Source organism: Anomaloglossus baeobatrachus, chromosome 5 (genome assembly GCF_048569485.1).
Source record: "Anomaloglossus baeobatrachus isolate aAnoBae1 chromosome 5, aAnoBae1.hap1, whole genome shotgun sequence".
Lineage (NCBI taxonomy): Eukaryota > Metazoa > Chordata > Amphibia > Anura > Aromobatidae > Anomaloglossus > Anomaloglossus baeobatrachus.
Genome location: NC_134357.1, coordinates 558,631,447 through 558,658,272, shown reverse-complemented (window position 1 = coordinate 558,658,272; position 26,826 = coordinate 558,631,447). Strand labels below are relative to the sequence as shown.

Sequence of the window (26,826 nt, the reverse complement as noted above, 5' to 3'; positions counted from 1 at the left end):
CGGGATTTTCTACTCTGCTTAGAGACTCCTTGCTCCAGTACTCCACCCGCAGCTCCATCACTGGAGGCCACCATATCCTTGGCTATCAGAGTGGATAGATGCCTCAGAGAGAGATACAAAAAGACCAGTTGCCCTATGACCTTTCCTGAGGTCCCACTTGTTGAGGAGGATAAGCCTATGCAAGTAGGTGGACTCTCCTCTCGGGTACAGAGATCATCTGTTTGCATAGGAAGGGGGCCTATTTTTATTGTAGGCATGTGGGCCATTTTATAGGGGTTTGTCCAGCTGGCCCCAAACAAGTCCCCCTCCTATGAAGCTGTGGTTCCCTGGTCGCTTTGAGGAAGGTGACCAGGGCATAATGTTTCCCTCGGTTATTTCCTCCGTGCCGACTACACCAACTGCGACACTTTGATTACCCTTCCCTCGCCTTGGGCCTGGCCTGAGTGTATGGACCATGAGCCGGTTTTCCGCATCATGTTATGATTAGCGCCCCTGCGGTCATGCTACTAAAATCTGCAACCTGGTTCCTTGAGTCCTAGCTCTGGCTAAACCCGCACACACCTAAAACACTCACACACCACCACCCTGGACCACAAGAAGGCAGTATCAGAGGGTTCACTGTCCTATGCTGTAAAGCCTGCCCAGGAAGTGGACGTTGCCTAGGAGGTGTAAATCCAACCCTCCTTTAGTGAGGTCCCTAGAGGAAATGGGAGGAGTTGGAGTGAGAAGTTAGAGGGTGGAGAAAACCAGATGAGTCCAGACACAGAGACAGAGATGGACTGAAGAGGAGGGAGGAGGACACCCGGCTGAGTGTCAGGTCTGGGTGCGAGGCCTGAGGATCTATCGCACAGTGCCCAGGGGAGAGGAAGCTGGCTGCGGGGTCTGCAAGGGACTCTGACAGAGCTGTGCAAGAGAAGTGCACGGCGGGGGCCATAGCCAGGCTACACAGACAGACCCGGGACAAAGGGAAACAGGAATCTGTCCCCAGCACGAGGGGAGTGTAACCTGTGAGGAAAAATAATCAATAAAGACTCCCTGTTTCACTCAGACTTTGCCTGTGTGGATTCCTTCCAGCCTGCACCTCATTCAGCACCACGATAACCAGCAGTGTGTGTCCCTGTTTCCTGCACTGTGTACCTCATCCCACACCACGAGGTCTCAGAGACTGTGCCTGCACAATCCCCCTCTTCCAGCACCTAGAGGACACTGGGGTTTACCCTACCTGCGGAGTGGGTTAACATACTTGCTGCTGATTCCATCAGCCCCAGTCCCTCATAAGCAGTAGCGGCGGCACCTATTACCTTGCCGCACTACCGCAGGTGGCGTCACGAACATTAACTTCATTATCCCTTGGTTATTCAGGGTCACTCTGGAGCCTGGCCTGGAGGTGGACTTATGAATTCTTTAACTGCTGCAGTTTTCTGATGTTTTGTTGTGTGAAAATTATCCCTGGTGTTGTAACTTTCCCCTTTCCTTTGTTGGTTCCTGTTCACCCCTGTGTGTTTCCCCAGCTGTTTGTTAAGGGTTGTCTAAGTGTTTGTTCTTATCCCGTCGGTTATTTTTGTTGGTTAGGGTTTGGGCAGTTCTCCATCCTGGTCAGTCCCCTTGCATGGTGGGTGCAGAGGGAACATTGTCATCAGGGCCAGATAGGCGATAGAGAGAGGCTGGGGGCTCAAATTTCGCTACCTTCAAGTGTAATTCTGGGTTGAGGGTAAGCCTAAAGCGCGCTTTTCACACAGCGACATCGCTAACGATGTCGCTGGTGAAAGCACCCTACCCCGTCGGTTGTGCGTCATGGGCAAATCGCTGCCTGTGGCACACAACATCGCTTACACCCGTCACACATACTTACCTGCCTAGCGACGTCGCTGTGGCCAGCGAACCGCCTCCTTTCTAAGGGAGCGTTTCCTTTGGCGTCACACCGGCGTCACTAAGCGGCCACCCAATAGAAGTGGAGGGGCGGAGAAGAGCGGGCCGAACATCACGCCCACCTCCTTCTAGTGATGGGCAGTCCGGCTCTTTTTGGTGATCCGGTTCCTATGGCTCTACTCACCAAAAAGAATCGGATCTTTCAGATCATTCTCGGCTCCTTGTTAAATATGTTCACCCCAGGTGAACACATATTTAAGATTATAGTAACGCCGATAAAACCCCACCCACCCGCAGCTAAACCCCGCCCAATTACAAGTGACCAATTAGATTGTTGAGTAGGCGGAGCCCAGACGCGGGTGGGCGGGGCTCCAGCGGCGAAAAGAGCCGTTTAGTGATTTCAGTGGCTCACTCTGGTGATCCGGCTCCTGTCGGTCACTGCAGGGAGCCGGATCTTTGTGTCGGATTGTTCACAACCGACAAATTACGACCTCCTTCCTTCCTCATTGCGGGCGGCGGCAGGTACGGTGATGTTCCTTGTTCCTGCGGTGTCATACATAGCGATGTGTGCTGCCACAGGAACGACGAACAACCTGCGTCCTGCAACAGCAACGATAATCGGGATAGGAACGACTGGTCAACGATCAACGATATGGTGAGTATTTTTGATCGTTAACAGTCGTTCCTGCTTTTCACACGCAACGACGTCGCTAACGAGGCCGGATGTGCGTCACGAATTCCATGACTCCAACGACTTCTCGTTAGCGATGTTGCGTGTAAAGCCCGATTCAAGCACCCCCTTAGCTTGAGAGTAAGTGCAGGGCCCCCACCGCCAAGTCACTCTCCCAGTAGGTCACGCTAGGTGTGACACCCACGAATGTAACATCAAGCCCTTTCTCACGCAGCCCCATGCAAGTATTCCTAACCCTCCCTAGCATGCAGTCACGCACACATAACTTCACCTTCACCGTTCCCTACACACAGACCCACGCATGTAGCATAAACCATTTTCTCATACAGCCCCATGCCAGTAATCCTCACCCTTCCTGGCGTGCAGCCCCATGCACATCACATCACCCTCTTTCCCATGGTACCTATGCAATTAACATCACCGCTTTTCCTGCATGGCCCCCCCACATACAAAATCACCACTTTCCCCATGCAACCCCATGCATATAAAATCACCCTTTTCCTGTCCAACCCCCAATATACAGTGGCATGCAAAACATTGGGAAACCCTGGTCAAAATTACAGTGATTGTGAACAGTTAAGGTAGTTGAAGATGATCTCTAAAAGGCATAACGTTATAGATGACACATTTTCTGCATATTTTAGGCAAAAAAATTTTTGCATCTTTTACATTTTAAAAATTACATAAAGGAAAATGAGCTGATGCAAAAGTTTGGACATCCTTGGAGATTTGTGTGCTGAAATAACGTGGACCAAGATTTCAGACCTTAATTATCCTTTTAGGGTTATGACTTGTTCCCTATCATATTTTGGAAAGGCCAGGTGATGCAAATATCACAGCTTTATAAAAATCCAGCCACCTCTAAACTTGTGCCAAAAAAAGCAACCATGTCTTTTTCTAAGCAGCTGTCTAGCACTCTGAAAATGAAAATGTTGGAGGCCCACAAAGCAGGAAAAGCTATAAGAAGACAACAAAGCAGTTTGAAGTTGCCTTTTTCTCAGCCCCTCAGTCTTCTCAGTGTAATGTCCGCAACCCCCAGTCCTCTCAGTGTAACGTCCGCAGCCCCTCAGTCTTCTCAGTGTAATGTCCGCAACCCCCAGTCCTCTCAGTGTAACGTCCGTAGCCCCTCAGTCCTCTCAGTGTAACGTCCGCAGCCCCTCAGTCCTCCCAGTGTAACGTCCGCAGCCCCTCGGTCCTTTCAGTCTAATGTCCGCAGCCCCTCAGTCCTCTCAGTGCAATGTCTGCAGCCCCTCAGTCCTCTCAGTGCAATGTCTGTAGCCCCTCAGTCCTCTCAGTGCAATGTCTGCAGCCCCTCAGTCCTCTCACTGTAACGTCCGCAGCCCCTCAGTCCTCTCAGTGTAACGTCCGCAGCCCCTCAGTACTCTCAGTGTAACGTCCGCAGCCCCTCAGTCCTCTCAGTGTAACGTCCGCAGCCCCTCAGTCCTCTCAGTGTAACGTCCGCAGCCCCTCAGTCCTCTCAGTGTAACGTCCGCAGCCCCTCAGTCCTCTCAGTGTAACGTCCGCAGCCCCTCAGTCCTCTCAGTGTAATGTCCGCAGCCCCTCAGTCCTCTCAGTATAATCTCCGCAGCCCCTCAGTCCTCTCAGTGTAATCTCCGCAGCCCCTCAGTCCTCTCAGTGTAATGTCCGCAGCCCCTCAGTCCTCTCAGTGTAATGTCCGCAGCCCCTCAGTCCTCTCAGTGTAATGTCCGCAGCCCCTCAGTCCTCTCAATGTAATGTCCGCAGCCCCTCAGTCCTCTCAATGTAATGTCCGCAGCCCCTCAGTCCTCTCAGTGTAATGTCCGCAGCCCCTCAGTCCTCTCAGTGTAATGTCCGCAGCCCCTCAGTCCTCTCAGTGTAATGTCCGCAGCCCCTCAGTCCTCTCAGTGTAATGTCCGCAGCCCCTCAGTCCTCTCAATGTAATGTCCGCAGCCCCTCAGTCCTCTCAATGTAATGTCCGCAGCCCCTCAGTCCTCTCAGTGTAATGTCCGCAGCCCCTCAGTCCTCTCAGTGTAACGTCCGCATCCCCTCAGTCCTCTCAGTGTAATGTCCGCAGCCCCTCAGTCCTCTCAGTGTAATGTCCGCAGCCCCTCAGTCCTCTCAATGTAATGTCCGCAGCCCCTCAGTCCTCTCAATGTAATGTCCGCAGCCCCTCAGTCCTCTCAGTGTAATGTCCGCAGCCCCTCAGTCCTCTCAGTGTAATGTCCGCAGCCCCTCAGTCCTCTCAATGTAATGTCCGCAGCCCCTCAGTCCTCTCAGTGTAATGTCCGCAGCCCCTCAGTCCTCTCAGTGTAATGTCCGCAGCCCCTCAGTCCTCTCAGTGTAATGTCCGCAGCCCCTCAGTCCTCTCAGTGTAATGTCCGCAGCCCCTCAGTCCTCTCAATGTAATGTCCGCAGCCCCTCAGTCCTCTCAGTGTAATGTCCGCAGCCCCTCAGTCCTCTCAGTGTAATGTCCGCAGCCCCTCAGTCCTTTCAGTGTAATGTCTGCAGCCCCTCAGTCCTCTCAGTGTAACGTCCGCAGCCCCTCAGTCCTCTCAGTGTAATGTCCGCAGCCCCTCAGTCCTCTCAGTATAATCTCCGCAGCCCCTCAGTCCTCTCAGTGTAATGTCCGCAGCCCCTCAGTCCTCTCAGTGTAATGTCCGCAGCCCCTCAGTCCTCTCAGTGTAATGTCCGCAGCCCCTCAGTCCTCTCAGTGTAATGTCCGCAGCCCCTCAGTCCTCTCAATGTAATGTCCGCAGCCCCTCAGTCCTCTCAGTGTAATGTCCGCAGCCCCTCAGTCCTCTCAGTGTAATGTCCGCAGCCCCTCAGTCCTCTCAGTGTAATGTCCGCAGCCCCTCAGTCCTCTCAGTGTAACGTCCGCAGCCCCTCAGTCCTCTCAGTGTAATGTCCGCAGCCCCTCAGTCCTCTCAGTATAATCTCCGCAGCCCCTCAGTCCTCTCAGTGTAATCTCCGCAGCCCCTCAGTCCTCTCAGTGTAATGTCCGCAGCCCCTCAGTCCTCTCAGTGTAATGTCAGCATCCCCTCAGTCCTCTCAGTGTAATGTCCGCAGCCCCTCAGTCTTCTCAGTGTAATGTCCGCAGCCCCTCAGTCCTCTCAGTGTAATGTCCGCAGCCCCTCAGTCCTCTCAGTGTAATGTCCGCAGCCCCTCAGTCCTCTCAATGTAATGTCCGCAGCCCCTCAGTCCTCTCAGTGTAATGTCCGCAGCCCCTCAGTCCTCTCAGTGTAATGTCCGCAGCCCCTCAGTCCTCTCAGTGTAATGTCCGCAGCCCCTCAGTCCTCTCAATGTAATGTCTGCAGCCTCATCTCATCTCCAGCAGCCTCAGCATATAACTGTTGATGTCAGCTCAGTCTGCTCTGGAGGACGCCTCTCCCCCTCCCCTTCCTGTGACATCATGTCTTGACAGAATCAGCTCCATTTTAGAAGAGACAATATATCTAGTGTGCGGCTCTGCAGGTGAAGGTATGTGAAGATTCCCTATTACTGGGCGCAGGACACATTAACCCCTTTGGCACAGACTATTTTGACTTCTGCCTTCCTCATTTCTATAGCTGTGATCTGTTTTCTTTCCCTCCCATATAGCTATTTCAGTTTTTTTTAACCACAGGTTGAGTTGTGTTTTCTCGGCATTTTGGGGTCCATATAATGCAACCGATTGATTTCTATTAACATATTTTGGGGGCATATAAGACAGGCAGCATATCGGCTATTATTTATGCATATTGGGGCTCGCTCACATGAGTGTATAAATCTCGCATTACACTCGGACCAATGTGAATCAATGATGCCGGTCAGATCTGCAATTTTCCACATCGCTAATCAGGGGACATACTAAAAAGAATGATGAAAAGGAATAAATAAAAAGAATGAAGATAATAACTTATTAGGTGTATATTATATAGATGTATAAAAGGTTTCTTAGGCAAGTTAGACATGGAATGAACATGAAATATCCATACCTCCCAACTTTTAAAGAAGGAAAAGAGGGACAAAGTTTGCGGCGCCGCGGCAAATTTTTAGGCCACGCCCCCCTAACCACACCCATTTCACAGTCACGCCCATATCCACTCCCCATCCACACCCATTCAGCACAAACACGCAGGCAGCCGGCGGGCCTCCAGCACGGACACGCAGGCAGCCGGCGGGCCTCCAGCACGGACACGCAGGCAGCCGGCGGGCCTCCAGCACGGACACGCAGGCAGCCGGCGGGCCTCCAGCACGGACACGCAGGCAGCCGGCGGGCCTCCAGCACGGACACGCAGGCAGCCGGCGGGCCTCCAGCACGGACACGCAGGCAGCCGGCGGGCCTCCAGCACGGACACGCAGGCAGCCGGCGGGCCTCCAGCACGGACACGCAGGCAGCCGGCGGGCCTCCAGCACGGACACGCAGGCAGCCGGCGGGCCTCCAGCACGGACACGCAGGCAGCCGGCGGGCCTCCAGCACGGACACGCAGGCAGCCGGCGGGCCTCCAGCACGGACACGCAGGCAGCCACAGTGAGGCGGCCGGTCGCCTTCACAGACAGGCGGCCGGCCGCCTTCACAGACAGGCGGCGGGCCGCCCGCACAGAGAGGCGGCCAGCCGCCCGCAGAGAGAGGCGGCCGGCCGCCCGCAGAATGAGGCGGCGGGCCGCCCGCACAGACAGGCGGCGGGGGGCGCCCGCACAGACAGGCGGCAGGGGGGCGCCCGCACAGACAGGTGGCGGGCCGACCGCACAGACAGGCGGCCAGCCGACCGCACAGACAGGCTCCGGCCAGGGGTGAGGGGGGAGGGAGGGAAATCAGCGCTGGGGAGATTAGTTTACTGTACCAGCAGCAGCACAGGCAGCGCTCCTCTCTATGCCACGTCTACTAGGATGGTAGGAGGGAAAAGCAGGGAGGCGGAGAGAGAGTGGGTGGGCGGAGCCCGGGAGCCGGCCGTCCCGCCCGTGGCAACGGGACAAACAACGTAAAGCGTGAAAGTCCCGCTGTATCCGGGACGGTTGGGAGGTATGCAGCATGTTAGAATGTGTACATAAGATCCCGCTGGTGGTGGCCGCAGCTTATAGGCCCCAAATCTGGTGACAGGTTCCCTTTAAAGTGAACCTGTCAGGTGCAATCTGCACTCAGAGCCAGGAGCAGTTCTGGGTACATATTGCTAATCCCTGCCTAACCGTCCCTGTATACACTAGCATAGATAAAGAGATCAAGAACAAATATTTTTAAAGATCTTATATCTTATGCTAATGAGCGCGGGGACTAGTCACAAGGGCGTTACTTCACTTGGCTAGTCGGCTCGCATAGCATGTTAGCATGTTATTACGCCCCTGTGTGAGTACTAACACGCTATGTGAGCCGACTAGCCAAGTGAAGTAACGCCCTTGGGACTAGTCCCCGCGCTAATTAGCATAAGATATAAGCTCTTTAAAAATACTTTTTCTATAGATGCCTTTATCTATGCTAGTGTATACAGGGACAGTTAGGCAGGGATTAGCAATATATACCCAGAACTGCTCCTGGCTCTGAGTGCAGATTGCACCTGATAGGTTCCCTTTAAAGGGAAACTGTCACCAGAAATTTAGCAAAAAAAATAAAAGATTCCCCTCTGCAGCTCCTGGGATGAATTCTGGAAAGGTTCCTGTTGTTATTGTGCCCCCTTTGAGACTTAAAATAATACTTTATGAAGTCTTACCTTTTTGTATGCAAATCTGTTTTTATGGTCACGGGGGCGGGCTGCCTGGCGTCCGTTATTCCCCCTCCTGCCGTTGTACGCCGTCCCCCATTGCTCATTTCCATACATGAGGACGCCTTCCTCATGTAACTGTCCTCCTGAAGTTTTGTGCATGCCCAGTGCCACTCTCGCGGGACTGAGCACTGTGCAAAGTGTGAACGCTTTTGAGGTGATTGCGCAGGCGCGAGATTATGGGCGGCGCTGTGATTGTCATCAGCAGCGTCATCCAAGTACCTGCCCATAATCTCGTGCCCGCGCTTCTCACTCTGCCTCCACCGTTATGCGCAAGCACTGGCCATATGAACCACGTTACCTATTACCATGGGCGCGAGATTATGGGCGGCGCTGTGATTGTCATCAGCAGCGTCATCCAAGTACCTGCCCATAATCTCGTGCCCGCGCTTCTCACTCTGCCTCCACCGTTATGCGCAAGCACTGGCCATATGAACCACGTTACCTATTACCATGGGCGCGAGATTATGGGCGGCGCTGTGATTGTCATCAGCAGCGTCATCCAAGTACCCGCCCATAATCTCGTGCCCGCGCTTCTCACTCTGCCTCCACCGTTATGCGCAAGCACTGTCCATATGAACCATGTTACCTATTACCGTGGGCGCGAGATTATGGGCGGCGCTGTGATTGTCATCAGCAAAGTCATCCAAGTACCCGCCCATAATCTCGTGCAAGCGGTAATAGGTAACATGGTTCATATGGCCAGCACTTGCGCATAACGGTGGAGTCAGAGGGAAAAGTGCGGGCACGAGATTATGGGCGGGTACTTGGTTAACGCTGCTGATGACAATCACAGCGCCGCCCATAATCTCGTGCCTGCGCAATCACCTGAAAAAGCGTTCACATGCGCAAAACTTCGGGAGGACAGTTACATGAGGAAGGCGTCCTTGTGTATGTAAATGAGTAATGGGGGACTGCGTAAAGCGGCAGGAGGGGGAATAACGGACGCCAGACAGCCCGCCCCCGTGACCATAAAAACACATTTGCATACAAAAAGGTAAGACTTCATAAAGTATTTTTGTAGGTCTCAAAGGGGGCACAATAGCAACAGGAACCTTTCTAGAAGCAGCCCAGGAGCTGCAGAGGGGAATCTTTTACTTTTATTGTGAAATTTCTGCTGACAGGTTCCCTTTAACTGGTAGAGGAGCCAGGATAAAGCAGAGCTGAACCTGTTGGGAAGCTAGGACCCAGCAGCTCTGCTCCACAGGCAGGAGACCACTGATCGGTAATAGAAGCCTGCAGATGTCACTCTGCATAGGTTATTGTCACTGCTATCTGCAGGAGAGAGAAGTGCTGATTGCACGGTCTCCTCAGCGTCCTGACTCCCCGCGTGTCTGCAGCAGTGAGAAGCCGCACACGGGGAATCAGAGAGAACAGCTGCAGACAAACGCAGGCTCCAGGACTGGGGGGGTCGGCTCTGGGGGAGGGGGGATCGCTCTGCTGCAGGGAGGGGTCGCTCTGCTGCAGGGGGTGATTCATACCTCAGCAGCAGTCACAGGAGTAGGTGCGCGGTCGGCTCTGTAATGAATAGAAGGGAGAAACAGCGAGGCGGGGCTACAGTGGGTGGGTGGAGCCCGGGATAAACAGCCTCACGGGCGGGACCCGGGATCAAAGGCTCAGAAGAGGGACTGTCCCGCTGTATCCGGGACGGTTGGGAGGTATGAATATCTGTAGATAATAGGAGAATGAACGCATATGGCATATAGCCAGGTGTATATTATGTTACCTGAGCATTATAGGTGTGGAATGATCATGAAATATCTGTAGATAATAGGAGAATGAATGCATATGGCATATAACCAGGTGTATATTATGTTACCTGAGCATTATAGGTGTGGAATGAACATGAAATATCTGTAGATAATAGGAGAATGAACACATATAGCATATAACCAGGTGTATATTATGTTACCTGAGCATTATAGGTGTGGAATGATTATGAAATATCTGTAGATAATAGGAGAATGAATGCATATGGCATATAACCAGGTGTATATTACGTTACCTGAGCATTATAGGTGTGGAATGATTATGAAATATCTGTAGATAATAGGAGAATGAACACATATAGCATATAACCAGGTGTATATTATGTTACCTGAGCATTATAGGTGTGGAATGATTATGAAATATCTGTAGATAATAGGAGAATGAATGCATATGCCATATAACCAGGTGTATATTATGTTACCTGAGCATTATAGGTGTGGAATGATTATGAAATATCTGTAGATAATAGGAGAATGAATGCATATGGCATATAACCAGGTGTATATTACGTTACCTGAGCATTATAGGTGTGGAATGATTATGAAATATCTGTAGATAATAGGAGAATGAATGCATATGGCATATAACCAGGTGTATATTATGTTACCTGAGCATTATAGGTGTGGAATGATTATGAAATATCTGTAGATAATAGGAGAATGAAGGCATATGGCATATAACCAGGTGTATATTATGTTACCTGAGCATTATAGGTGTGGAATGATCATGAAATATCTGTAGATAATAGGAGAATGAACGCATATGGCATATAACCAGGTGTATATTATGTTACCTGAGCATTATAGGTGTGGAATGATCATGAAATACCTAAAGATAATAGGAGAATGAATGCATATGGCATATAACCAGGTGTATATTATGTTACCTGAGCATTATAGGTGTGGAATGAACATGAAATATCTGTAGATAATAGGAGAATGAATGCATATGGCATATAACCAGGTGTATATTATGTTACCTGAGCATTATAGGTGTGGAATGATCATGAAATACCTAAAGATAATAGGAGAATGAATGCATATGGCATATAACCAGGTGTATATTATGTTACCTGAGCATTATAGGTGTGGAATGACCATGAAATATCTGTAGATAATAGGAGAATGAAGGCATATGGCATATAACCAGGTGTATATTATGTTACCTGAGCATTATAGGTGTGGAATGATCATGAAATATCTGTAGATAATAGGAGAATGAGCGCATATGGCATATAACCAGGTGTATATTATGTTACCTGAGCATTATAGGTGTGGAATGATTATGAAATATCTGTAGATAATAGGAGAATGAATGCATATGGCATATAACCAGGTGTATATTATGTTACCTGAGCATTATAGGTGTGGAATGAGTATGAAATATCTGTAGATAATAGGAGAATGATTGCATATGGCATATAACCAGGTGTATATTACATTACCTGAGCATTATAGGTGTGGAATGATCATGAAATATCTGTAGATAATAGGAGAATGAATGCATATGGCATATAACCAGGTGTATATTATGTTACCTGAGCATTATAGGTGTGGAATGATCATGAAATATCTGTAGATAATAGGAGAATGAATGCATATGGCATATAACCAGGTGTATATTATGTTACCTGAGCATTATAGGTGTGGAATGATCATGAAATATCTGTAGATAATAGGAGAATGAATGCATATGGCATATAACCAGGTGTATATTATGTTACCTGAGCATTATAGGTGTGGAATGATCATGAAATACCTATAGATAATAGGAGAATGAACACATATGGCATATAACCAGGTGTATATTATGTTACCTGAGCATTATAGGTGTGGAATGATTATGAAATATCTGTAGATAATACGAAAATGAATGCATATGGCATATAACCAGGTGTATATTATGTTACCTGAGCATTATAGGTGTGGAATGATTATGAAATATCTGTAGATAATAGGAGAATGAATGCATATGGCATATAACCAGGTGTATATTATGTTACCTGAGCATTATAGGTGTGGAATGATCATGAAATACCTATAGATAATAGGAGAATGAATGCATATGGCATATAACCAGGTGTATATTATGTTAACTGAGCATTATAGGTGTGGAATGATCATTCTCCTATTATCTACAGATATTTCATGATCATTCCACACCTATAATGCTCAGGTAACATAATATACACCTGGTTATATGCCATATGCATTCATTCTCCTATTATCTATAGGTATTTCATGATCATTCCACACCTATAATGCTCAGGTAACATAATATACACCTGGTTATATGCCATATGCATTCATTCTCCTATTATCTACAGATATTTCATAATCATTCCACACCTATAATGCTCAGGTAACATAATATACACCTGGTTATATGCCATATGCATTCATTCTCCTATTATCTACAGATATTTCATAATCATTCCACACCTATAATGCTCAGGTAACATAATACACACCTGGTTATATGCCATATGCATTCATTCTATTATCTATAGGTATTTCATGATCATTCCACACCTATAATGCTCAGGTAACATAATATACACCTGGTTATATGGCATATGCGCTCATTCTCCTATTATCTACAGATATTTCATGATCAATCCACACCTATAATGCTCAGGTAACATAATATACACCTGGTTATATGCCATATGTGTTCATTTTCCAATTATCTACAGATATTTCATAATCATTCCACACCTATAATGCTCAGGTAACATAATATACACCTGGTTATATGGGATATGCGCTCATTCTCCTATTATCTACAGATATTTCATAATCATTCCACACCTATAATGCTCAGGTAACATAATATACACCTGGTTATATGGCATATGCGCTCATTCTCCTATTATCTACAGATATTTCATAATCATTCCACACCTATAATGCTCAGGTAACATAATATACACCTGGTTATATGCCATATGCATTCATTCTCCTATTATCTACAGATATTTCATGATCATTCCACACCTATAATGCTCAGGTAACATAATATACACCTGGTTATATGCCATATGCGCTCATTCTCCTATTATCTACAGATATTTCATAATCATTCCACACCTATAATGCTCAGGTAACATAATATACACCTGGTTATATGCCATATGTCTTCATTCTCCTATTATCTACAGATATTTCATGATCATTCCACACCTATAATGCTCAGGTAACATAACATACACCTGGTTATATGCCATATGCATTCATTCTCCTATTATCTACAGATATTTCATGATCATTCCACACCTATAATGCTCAGGTAACATAATATACCCCTGGTTATATGCCATATGCATTCATTCTATTATCTATAGGTATTTCATGATCATTCCACACCTATAATGCTCAGGTAACATAATATACCCCTGGTTATATGCCATATGTGTTCATTCTCCTATTATCTACAGATATTTCATGATCATTCCACACCTATAATGCTCAGGTAACATAATATACCCCTGGTTATATGCCATATGCATTCATTCTATTATCTATAGGTATTTCATGATCATTCCACACCTATAATGCTCAGGTAACATAATATACACCTGGTTATATGCCATATGCGCTCATTCTCCTATTATCTACAGATATTTCATAATCATTCCACACCTATAATGCTCAGGTAACATAATATACACCTGGTTATATGGCATATGCATTCATTCTCCTATTATCTACAGATATTTCATGATCATTTCACACCTATAATGCTCAGGTAACATAATATACACCTGGTTATATGCCATATGCATTCATTCTCCTATTATCTACAGATATTTCATGATCATTCCACACCTATAATGCTCAGGTAACATAATATACACCTGGTTATATGCCATATGCATTCATTCTCCTATTATCTACAGATATTTCATGATCATTCCTCACCTATAATGCTCAGGTAACATAATATACACCTGGTTATATGCCATATGCATTCATTCTCCTATTATCTACAGATATTTCATAATCATTCCACACCTATAATGCTCAGGTAACATAATATACACCTGGTTATATGCCATATGCATTCATTCTCCTATTATCTACAGATATTTCATGATCATTCCACACCTATAATGCTCAGGTAACATAATATACACCTGGTTATATGGCATATGCGCTCATTCTCCTATTATCTATAGGTATTTCATGATCATTCCACACCTATAATGCTCAGGTAACATAATATACCCCTGGTTATATGCCATATGCGTTCATTCTCCTATTATCTACAGATATTTCATTATCATTCCACACCTATAATGCTCAGGTAACATAATATACACCTGGTTATATGGCATATGCATTCATTCTCCTATTATCTATAGGTATTTCATGATCATTCCACACCTATAATGCTCAGGTAACATAATATACCCCTGGTTATATGCCATATGCGTTCATTCTCCTATTATCTACAGATATTTCATTATCATTCCACACCTATAATGCTCAGGTAACATAATATACACCTGGTTATATGCCATATGCATTCATTCTCCTATTATCTACAGATATTTCCTGATCATTCCACACCTATAATGCTCAGGTAACATAATATACCCCTGTTATATGCCATATGCATTCATTCTCCTATTATCTACAGATATTTCATGATCATTCCACACCTATAATGCTCAGGTAACATAATATACACCTGGTTATATGCCATATGCGTTCATTCTCCTATTATGTACAGATATTTCCTGATCATTCCACACCTATAATGCTCAGGTAACATAATATACCCCTGGTTATATGCCATATGCGTTCATTCTCCTATTATCTACAGATATTTCATTATCATTCCACACCTATAATGCTCAGGTAACATAATATACACCTGGTTATATGGCATATGCGCTCATTCTCCTATTATCTACAGATATTTCATGATCATTCCACACCTATAATGCTCAGGTAACGTAATATACACATTGGTTATATGCCATATGCCTTCATTCTCCTATTATCTACAGATATTTCATGATCATTCCACACCTATAATGCTCAGGTAACATAATATACACCTGGTTATATGCCATATGCGCTCATTCTCCTATTATCTACAGATATTTCATAATCATTCCATACCTATAATGCTCAGGTAACATAATATATACCTGGTTATATGCCATATGTGTTCATTCTCCTATTATCTACAGATATGTTATGATCATTCCACACCTATAATGCTCAGGTAACATAATATACACCTGGTTATATGCCATATGCATTCATTCTATTATCTATCGGTATTTCATGATCATTCCACACCTATAATGCTCAGGTAACATAATATACACCTGGTTATATGGCATATGTGTTCATTCTCCTATTATCTACAGATATTTCATAATCATTCCACACCTATAATGCTCAGGTAACATAATATACACCTGGTTATATGCCATATGTGTTCATTCTCCTATTATCTACAGATATTTCATGATCATTCCACACCTATAATGCTCAGGTAACATAATATACACCTGGTTATATGCCATATGCATTCATTCTCCTATTATCTACAGATATTTCATAATCATTCCACACCTATAATGCTCAGGTAACATAATATACACCTGGTTATATGGCATATGCGCTCATTCTCCTATTATCTACAGATATTTCATGATCATTCTACACCTATAATGTTCAGGTAACATAATATACACCTGGTTATATGCCATATGCATTCATTCTCCTATTATCTACAGATATTTCATAATCATTCCACACCTATAATGCTCAGGTAACATAATATACACCTGGTTATATGCCATAAGTGTTCATTCTCCTATTATCTACAGATATTTCATGATCATTCCACACCTATAATGCTCAGGTAACATAATATACACCTGGTTATATGCCATATGCATTCATTCTCCTATTATCTACAGATATTTCATGATCATTCCACACCTATAATGCTCAGGTAACATAATATACACCTGGTTATATGGCATATGCGTTCATTTTCCTATTATCTACAGATATTTCACGATCATTCCACACCTATAATGCTCAGGTAACATAATATACACCTGGTTATATGCCATATGCATTCATTCTCCTATTATCTACAGATATTTCATGATCATTCCACACCTATAATGCTCAGGTAACATAATATACACCTGGTTATATGCCATATGCGTTCATTTTCCTATTATCTACAGATATTTCATGTTCATTCCATGTCTAACTTGCCCAAGAAACCTTTTATACATCTACATAATATACACCTAATAAGTTATTACCCTCATTCTTTTTAGTTATTCCTTTTCATCATTCTTTTTAGTATGTCCCGCTAATCAGCATGAGGAAAAATAATCACAGAATGCTCTGTTAAGGCTGCTTTACACGCTACAATATATCTTACGATGTGTCGGCGGGGTCACCTTGTAAGTGACGCACATTCGGCATCGTAAGTTACATTGTAGCATGTAACAGCTACGTGCGATTGCGATTGAACGGTCAAACGTTCATCGCACGCACGTCGTTCATTTCCTAAAAATTGAACGTCAGGTTGTTCATCATACCCGGGGTAGCACACATCGCAGTGTGTGACACCCCAGGAACGATGAACAGATCTTACCTACGTCCTGCTGCTCCCGCCGGCAATGCGGAAGGAAGAAGGTGGGCGGGATGTTTACGTCTTGCTCATCTCCGCCCCTCCGCTTCTATTGGCCGGCTGCCGCGTGACGTCGCTGTGACGCCGAACGTCTCTCCCACTCCATGAAGTGGATGTTCGCCGCCCACAGCGAGATCGTATGGAAGGATAAGCATGTGTGACTGGGGGTTATTCGTTTGTGCGACACATTCAACAAATTGAACGTGCCGCACATACGATGGGGGCGTGTCACATCGCATACGATATCGTATGCTTAATTGCAAGGTGTAAAGCAGGCTTTAGGCATCATACAAGTCTATGGGTGCGTGTGAAACATCGAATGTCATTCCGGATATACGCATAGACAGACAATGGAGCAGATGAAGAGATTAATCTGTCCATTTTTGCTCACCTGTGCTCTGGTTCTCATATGTGAGAAAATTGGAGCACAGTAGACGACACTCGGCCCTAGCTCACAGCAGAGATTGAGCCGAGTGTCACTAGCTTATCGCATCGGATTCTCTCCCTTTGGATGCCATACATTACCGTGACCCCTGCCTTAAATGTACAATAAGAGGTCATAAAGATGTACGCCAAAAAAGCTATCCTGGTTTTATCAGTGTTTTTGATCAGACTGTCATCACAGTTCGGGAAGTTTGTCAAATTTTACCTTCAGTGTTAGTTGGAGTGGCTGAAACTTTACAGCACACAGATTGCATCTGAATACTCTCTTATTATTTTCATGAATCCATAGAATTGCATTGCCTGCTGGGACATTCTACAGTAACGCTAGGAAGGGTTCGGGGGATGACTGTATCATTGTATGTGTCAGGTTCCTATAAGGTGTCAGGACGTCTCCGTCTATTTCTCCATGGAGGAGTGGGAGTATTTTGAAGAACACAAAGACCTGTACAAGGATGTCAAGATCGAGGTTCCTCAGCCCTTCACATCACCAGGTAATAGACAGGACTAAATACACACGGCCTATAATTATCTGTATGTAAGGAATGAATTCAGTCCCTGTATGTGTCTCCTCCAGTTCTATCCAGTAAGAGGACAACACCAGAGAGATGTCCCCGTCCTCTTCTCCCACAGGACTGTAAACAAGAAGATCCCGATGTTCCTCAGGATCATCAGGTAGATGGAGAGAAGGTGCCATGAAATCTCCCTATGATGTGTAGACTGCTGTGAAGGTCTTGTGCTCAGTCTTGTGTTATCCTCCAGTATTATATGTTTTATACTTGTGTAATGAGAGCGGTGGAGATGGCAGGATTAGAGCTGATCATAGATGTGACATCTCCATCTTTCTGTGACTTTTACAATATTTCTTTCAGGGGGAAGATTTGATTGATAGTAATACTACAGATACATATATGGGGGATGATGAGTGGTTTAAAGTGGAAATTCCTACATATGACTACCCAGGTGAGTAGAAACCACTATTACTCAATTACCGGCTGTCACTGCATTATCAGAGGTGTACTCTGGCCAGATTTATAAGTGTAAAGATATATCTATAGATATACAGTATCTATACACAAAATTTCAAACATGTACATACCGTATTTTTCGGACTATAAGATGCACTTTCCCCCCCCCCGAAATGTTGGGGGAAAGTGGAGGGTGCGTCTTATAGTCTGAATATGGCTGCTGGGAATGAGGGTGCTGCGGTGGAGCAGGTCATCGGTGGCATGAGCAGGCTGTAGCAGCGCCTGCCGTGACCACATGGGCCCGCTCATTTCATATGCACGCTCATCCTCCCGCCCATCATCCCTCAGCGCTGAAGCCGGCGTTGACAGGTGGGCAGGATGATTGGCGGGGTGTGTGCGCATAATTAACAGCCGGCCCACGTGATCACCCCTGGCAACTACAGCCTGGTGTGATCATGTGCGGCTATAGTAACTGCACCCCGTGCATCATCATCAGCGCGGGGTGCAGTGAATAAGTATACTCACCGACCACGATCCCTGCAGCATCGCAATCTCCTCCTGTCTGCCGGCCAGCTGATCTGCGTAGAGAGCGGTGAGCACAGCGATGACGTCATCCCTATGCGCACCGCTTGTCTCCACACAGGTCAGCTGACAGGCAGACAGGAGGACAAGCAATGCTGCAGACAACGGTGCTGGATTCACACTCCAGCGGTGCTGCTGCCGGCACTGACAGGAGGAGGAGCGATGCTGCATGGAGCAAGGAAAGGGGAGCATAAACGTTTATTTTTCTTGTGTGCCACAGGATACAAGCCATATAACAGGATGTGGCCACATACTAGCATGGATGGGGGTATATAGCAGGATGGATAGGGGTATCTAGCAGGATGGATGGAGGTATATAGCAGGATAAGGGCTTATACCAGGATGGCGTTATGTAGCACGATGGTATATATTCCCATCCTACTATAGGGAATATATACCATGATGGTGGTATATAGCAGGATGGGAATACATGCCAGGATGGGGTACATATATACAAGGATGGGGATCATCTACAAGGCAGGAGGATCATTACCAGGGAGGGGTACCTTAGTAGAGAATTTGGGGACATTACCCCCATAACAGTGTCAGTAGGAGATACTCGACCCATACGTGTGTCATGACCACATTTTTTGCTTAAAATTTTATTTTCCTCCTCTAAAACCAGGGTGCATCTCATGGTCCGAAAAATACGGTATACACATACAGTGGGTGAAATTAAGTAATGTATACTTCACCAGTTTTCAAAGTAAATATAAGGTGCTATTGACATGAATTTCTCACCAGAGGTCAGTAACAACCCACTCACTCCACATAGGCAAACAAACCATAGATGTCCATAAATTAAAGGGGTTATCCGGCTTATTTTGACTTTTTTTATTATTACCCTATTGGGCTACATTGGGGCAGGTAAGTAGATAGTGAGCACTTACCTGCTCTGCTGTCAGCCCCTCTCCCCCGGCTCAGAGTGGTCATGTGACTGCTCCTGCCGCGATTTTGCTGCTTCCGGTCATTTCATGTCAACATGGGCAGGACCATGTTGACATGCAAATCTGGAACAGTTTGTTGCCGCCCCGATGGGCTGTACAGTGCGTGGAGTCCCCGCCCCCCCTTCCCTGCACCCTCCCACACATCCCCCGCACCCCGTACTCTCCCCACCCATGGTGTCACCGCCAGCACCGGGCCCCCTGCTCAGGATAGTAGGAGTGCCCGTGCAGTCTGTGTCCCGCTCCAGCCCCGCGGCTGCCTTCATTGCAGTGTGTGTCTGCCCGCATGCAGATTCTCACCCTGCAGTGCTGGCTGCCGCGGGGCTGACGAACGCTGCTGCCAGGAGGTTAGACGACATCATTACCTGCGGTGACTATCTCCTCTTCATTCCTGTCACCGCTGTCACTGCCGCCTATGCCCGCTTCGTTCTCACGTCACTAGCGGTGCGTCACGGGCGATACTGCTGAGAACGCGGCGGGCATAGAAGGCAGTGACAGCGCTGATGGCAGGACTGCAGGAGATCGTCACATCAGGTAATGATCTCATCTAACCTCCTGGCAGCGCTCGTCATCCCCTGCAGTGACCTGGGCTGACCTATTGATGTTAGCTCAGGTCACTGCATTGCTCTCCCAGCCAATGGGGAACATTCTGTTCTTCATTGACTGGGGGGACATTGTCTATGGTATGGATAGTCATGTGTCCCCCCTTATTGGATTACGCCGGACCCGGATTTGATTGTTCTTTTCAATAAATTGGTGAGAGAGGGAATGTGGGGAGTGTTTTTTCAAATAGACTTTTTTTGTTGTCTATTTTTTTGTTATTAGTGACTGGGTTGGTGGTGTCAGGTATCTGATAGACGCGTGACATCACTAACCCCAAGGCTTGATGCCAGGTGACATTACACATCTGGCATCAACCCCATATATTACCCCGTTTGCCACCGCACCAGGGCAATGGGATGAGTTGGGGAAAAGCGCCAGCATTGGCACATCTAATGGATGCGCCACTTCTGGGGCGGCTGCAGCCTGCTATTTTTAGGCTGGGGAGTGTCCAATAACAGTGGACCTCCCTAGTCTGAGATTACCAGACCCCAGCTGTCTGCTTTACCTCGGCTGGTGATCCAATTTGGGGGGGACCCCATGTTTTTTGTTTTAAATTATTTATTTAATTTAAAATAGCGTGGGGTGCCCTCTGTTTTGGATTATCAGCCAAGGTAAAGCTGCCAGCTATGGTCTGCAGGCTGCAGCCGTCTGCTTTACCCTAGCTGGCTACAAAACATAGGGGGGACCCCATGTCGGTTTTTTTTTAATTATTTATTTTTTTGGCTAAATACAAGGCTAAGCACCCTTTAGTGCCACATGAAAGTCACTAAAGGGTGCCAGCTTAGAATATGCAGGGGGGTGGGACATTATATGTCTTTCTCATCTATATATTCATCTATCCATTATCTATCTGTCTATCTATCCCTCTATTCATTCATTCATTCATCCCTCTATCTCTGTCTCTATATCTATCTATTCATCTCTATATCTACTCATCTATTTATCTTTCTTGCTGCTTCAGTTTTCGGTCCGCAAAAAAAACGGAAGGCACACGGATGACACACGGATGCATCCGTGAAAAAATGGACCATTTTTTGCGGACCGCAAAAACGGAATGGTCATGTGAATGTAGCCCACATGTTTTCCCTATAGGGGTATGGGTCGGTACAGAACGATGGTGAGGGGGGGGGGTCGGTACAGAGCGCTGTGTGTGTGTGTGTGTTTGTGTGTGTGTGGGTGGGGGGAGGGTTGCAGAGCCTGATGTGATGTGGGGTGCAGAGTTCAGTGCGTGTGTGTGTGTGTGTGTGTGTGTGTGTGTGTGTGTGTGTGTGTGGTGCAGAGCCCGATGGGGGGCTGTTATTTCCATTGCTAGAGTGATAACAGGTCAGGTGCTGGGCAGAATGCTGACAGGGAATGTGTGTGCAGGGGGCGGGCAGAGGGCAGGCAGGGGGCAAGGCTGGACAGTGAGGGCGGGCAGGGGGCGAGGCTGGACACTGAGGCCGGGCGGTGCCAGCTCTGACTGAGGTTTTGCACAGGAAGTGGTCAGTTTGCTTGTGCTGAATGTAAACAAAGAGCTGCAGAGAATAAAGGGATAATTCAAGAGGAACAAAAGATAGAAAACAAAAAATAACAATGTAGGGGTGATTTATATGACAATAGAGCACAGATAAACTCAAAATTTTTTGGTAAGCTAATGTCGGACAACTCCTTTAAGTTATGTATAATAATGAGAAATGACACAGGGAAAAATTATTGTATACAGGAAGAGAGGTACAAAAAGCCATGGAAAGTTATGACACCAGCTGAAATCTACCAGTAATTAGAAAACAGTCCTGATACTTAATGAAAAATAATATCAGTTGGTTCAATTGATGGTCTATAACTAGGTGTCTCATTACCAAGGTGCCACACAAGAAACATCTCATGGTGAGTAAAGCCAGTGAGCTGTCTCAAGACCTTTGCAAATCATATTGTTGCAAAACATATGGATGAGCATTGTTGGGGCCATAATACAGAAGTGTAAAAACATTACTTCACCATAAAGCGGCCACAACCAGGTTCTCCCTGCAATATTTCAGACAAAGGAGTATAAAGAATTAGCAGAAACGTTGTCTAAGATCCAAGCACCATCTGTGGAGAGCTACAGAAAGACCTGAAATCAGCAGGTACCAATGTTTCAAAGAAAACAATAAGTAATGCACTGCCAGTGAGGTTAGAAAAAAAAAAGCACAGGAAGCTTCTGAACCAGGAAGAGCAGCATGTAAATAAAGTGAATGGTGGAAATGAAGTGAAATTCGGGAAGATAGAAAGAACAAAGATAAAAGCACAGATTTAGCTAAAAAAATGGATTTCACGGTCAGACAGCACCTTTAGAACTGGCAATCAAATGGGCCAAAAATGATTTCAACTTTTTAGTTTTTTCCTCCCTTTCTTCCAATAGCCGTAACTTTTTCATTTTTCCATCACTATAGCCATAGGAGGGCTTGATTTTTGCAGGATGACTTGTACTTTACACTATTCATTCTGCTCCATATTATACTGGAAAACTGGAAAAAAAATCCAAGTGCGGTAAAATTGCAAAAAAAGTGCAGTTCCACAATGTTTTTTCGTGTTTTTAATTTACCATGTTAACTAGATGGTAAAACTGACCTGGTAGCATAATTCCCCAGGTCGGTACGAGTTCGTACATACCAAATATGTAAAGTTTTACTTTTATTTAAGTGGTGAAAATAATGTAGAAATTTGTCAAGAAAAAGAGCCTCACTTTTGTCGCCATTTTCCAAGACCCCTAACGTTTTCATTTTTGGGGATATGGGGCTGTGTAAAGGCTTATTTTTGACATTTTTAATTATACCATTTTGCGGTAAATACGATGTTTTGATCACGTGTTATTGCATTTTATTGCAATATTTCACCAACAAAAAAAACTAAATTTTTGTGACTTGATTACGCCTTTTACTGTTCAGATTAATGTATTTAATATTTTGATAGATCAGGCATTTCTGAAGCCGGATATGTTTTGAGTTTTTTTTATTGTTTTATTTTCAGTGGGGCAAAAGGGGGTGATTTGAACTTTTGTGTTTTTTGTTTTTTTATTTTTTTTTCATATTTTTAAAAAAAAATTACATTTTTTCTTGTGTTTACTAGTCCCCTTAGGGGACTTAAAGCTGAAGCCTGCTTTACACGCTGCAATGTATCTTACAATGTGTCGGCGGGGTCACGTCGTAAGCGACGCACATCCGGCATCGTAAGGTACATTGCAGTGTGTGACAGCTACGTGCGATTGCGATTGATCAGTAAAACGTTCATCGCACGCACATCGTTCATTTCTCTAGAATTGAACGTCAGATTGTTCATCGTACCCGGGGTAGCACACATCGCAGTGTGTGACACCCCGGGAACGATGAACAGATATTACCTGCTTCCTGCGGCTCCCGGCCAGCAATGCGGAAGGAAGGAGGTGGGCGGGATGTTTACGTCCCGCTCAGCTCTGCCCTTCCGCTTCTATTGGCCGGCTGATGCGTGACGTCGCTGTGATGCCGATCGTCCCTCCACTCCAGGAAGTGGACGTTCGCCGCCCACAGCGAGGTCGTATGGACGGGTAAGTACGTGTGACGGGAGTTAATCGTTTGTGCGGCACATTCAACAAATTGAACGTGCCGCACATACGATGGGGGCGGTTACGATCACATACGATATCGTATGCTGGATCGTAAGGTGTAAAGCAGGCTTAATGTACTCCGATCTCTTCTGCTGTTTAGCACCACTCTACAGCAGCTATGCTGATCTCCTGTGAACGCCAGTGATTTCATCCCCCCATCTTCCACCCCCCATTCAAGAGCCATAGAATTTTTTCATTGTCATGTTACCATCTATGTAATTATATTAGGGCTTGTTTTAATTCTGACGTTTCAATTTTTTCTCATTACTTAGTTTACCAATCGGTTTAATTTAATTTATATTTTAATAGATCAGATTTTTTTTCTGAACACATCGACACCAATTATTTGTCTTTTTTTTGTTTAATTTTTATTTTTTCTTTAAACTCATTTTATTGAAGATTATACAACCTAACTAGGTTACATATTAGAACAAAATAAGAAACAGCATTTCTCATTGCTCATTTACACTGTCTGGCAAATTTAACCCTTCCCTTAACATACCATGGGTCTAATATCTTAAAGGAAACCTGTTATGCCATTTTGAAATATTAAACTGCCCTCAATGTGTTTTAAATGTACATCACTCACATGGTTAAAAAAATAATATTAATGTATTTCCCTTAAAAGCAAAGAGTTTATATGCTTAGATGAATGCAGTACATACCTTGTGTTTGTCATGACGGCGAACCTTTTGCTGGGAATGAGTCATGTCACTCACGTTCAAGCAAGATTATTTTTTTAACTTTGTCATGCCCCCTGGCGTTTAATTGATTATACACCGCTCCTTTACCAGAAATTCTCTGCTGAGCTCCACCCTTTACAGTCACATGATTGTGAATTCTAATCTGAATTGTAAAGCGCTGCTGAATTATTTTGCGCTATAGAAATAAAGATTATTATTATCTTAGGTTCCGCACCTATACATCAATCAGGATACCTAGGCCCTGGCTGACCCTATCTAGTGACGCCAGGGGCCAGCAGCAGGTTTTACTAGGAGTCACCATCTTCCCCCTGCCCTAGACACAGGGTTTCACTCTTCACCACCCAATTTTTCGCCGTTCGCCTGGTATTCCCCCATACCTAGCGTGAAAGAAACATATTGTGGGGAGGTCAATACCTCATTCAAATCCTCCTCTGATAGAGAGGGTATTACTGTCCTTCATTTAGCCTCAACCAACAATTGCGATGAGTATCTTCTGCTAATTGACTGGGTGTATAAAAAGGACATCCATAACTCCTTAGAATTCCTTCACACCCAGCCAGTTTTCAGCTTCACGACCAGACCAATTTTTTTCAATTCTGACCAGTGTCACTTTATGTTGTAATAACTCTGGAATGCTTCAACATACCCTAGTGATTCTTATACATTTGTACAAGTCCATCTCAATAAATTAGAATATCATCAAAAATGTAATTTATTTTAATAATTCAATACAAAAAGGGAAACGCATATATTATAGAGAGTCATTAGAAGCAAACAGAATGAGCGATTTCAAGTGTTTATTTCTATTAATGTTGATGATTTTGGCTTACAGCCAATGAAAACCCAAAAGTCATCTCAGAAAATTTAGAATATTATATAAGACCAAGTGAAAAAATTATATGAAACTCAGAAATATTCGCCTACTGAAAAGTCTGTACAGTAAATCCTCAATACTTGGTCGGGCTCCTTTTGCATGAATTACTGCATCAATGTGATATGGCATGGAGGCGATCAGCCTGTGGCACTGCTGAGGTGTTATGGAAGCCCAGGTTGCTTTGATAGCAGCCTTCAGCTCGTCTGCATTGTTGGGTCTGGTGTCTCTCATTTTCCTCTTGACAATACCTCAAAAAAATTCTCAATTCACAAAGCCTTCACCATGTGTAATCCGTGCGTGCCCGTTTCATGCCGCTTTTAGAATATCATGGTGGAAGCCACTAGTTCAAAAACAACTGAATAAACCAACATAATAAACAAACACAATATGTTTATGCCAGATATGGATTTTTGGTCCAATTTGATAGAAAAAACGAAGGCATAAAAACTAAATAAACCTAACAAAAATTCACCATGTTCTTATAATGGTGCTGACAACGGTCAGATATCGCATTATTGGTACATGTTAGGCATATAGCCAAATTGATTCAAAGACAGTGAACACACTAATTCAAAAAACTAAATAAACCAACAAAAAAAAACAAACACAATATGTTTATGCCAGATATGGATTTTTGGTCCAATTTTGATAGAATAAACTAAGGCATAAAAACTAAATATACCCAACAAAGATTCATCATGTTCTTATAAATGGTACTGACAATGGTCAGATATCACTATTAGATAAGCATGTTAGGCATATAGCCGAATTGGTTCAAAAACAAAAAAACATACCAACGTAATAAACAAACACAAATTAATTATGCCAGAGTACGGACATTGGTCCGACTTATTAGAAAAACTAAGGCATAAAAAACTAAATATACCTAACAGAAAATTGCATCACTTGTTATATGATACTGACAGCGGTCAGATACCACACTTATGAACGAAATGTTAGGCATATAGCAGGAATGGTCTCACCAAATCCTTCCACAGATAGGGGGCAGGCAGTCTCTCCTTTTGGATTCCTGGGTTCAGTATGCTGGTCCGGCATTCACTCTCCCTGTCCAATCAGGAGGTCATAAAACAACAAATTACCTGCCACCCCAAACTCCCGTCCTAACAAGGACGGTCCACATCTAATGCAAGGTTGGACCCCTAGGCTGACCCTGTTACCGTCCCGACGCATTTCGTCCACATTGACTCCTCAGGGGACATATTAGAGATACACCAGGTCCTCACTGCCAGCCCTCACATATCACAGATGTCAAAGGACACGCGAAACGCGTCGGGACGGTAACAGGGTCAGCCTAGGGGTCCAACCTTGCATTAGATGTGGACCGTCCTTGTTAGGACGGGAGTTTGGGGTGGCAGGTAATTTGTTGTTT

General features: G+C 45.1%; 1 protein-coding gene across 1 annotated transcript in view; it reads left to right on the top strand.

Moving 5' to 3' along the window:
• The first annotated feature begins 17,521 nt into the window (after positions 1–17,521).
• Positions 17,522–26,826, top strand: part of LOC142312345 (uncharacterized) — a 180,173-nt gene continuing 170,868 nt past the window's right edge. Inside the window, 3 exon segments of the mRNA XM_075351282.1 lie at positions 17,522–17,654; positions 17,738–17,835; positions 18,033–18,123. Coding sequence (XP_075207397.1) covers positions 17,522–17,654; positions 17,738–17,835; positions 18,033–18,123 — 322 coding nt within the window.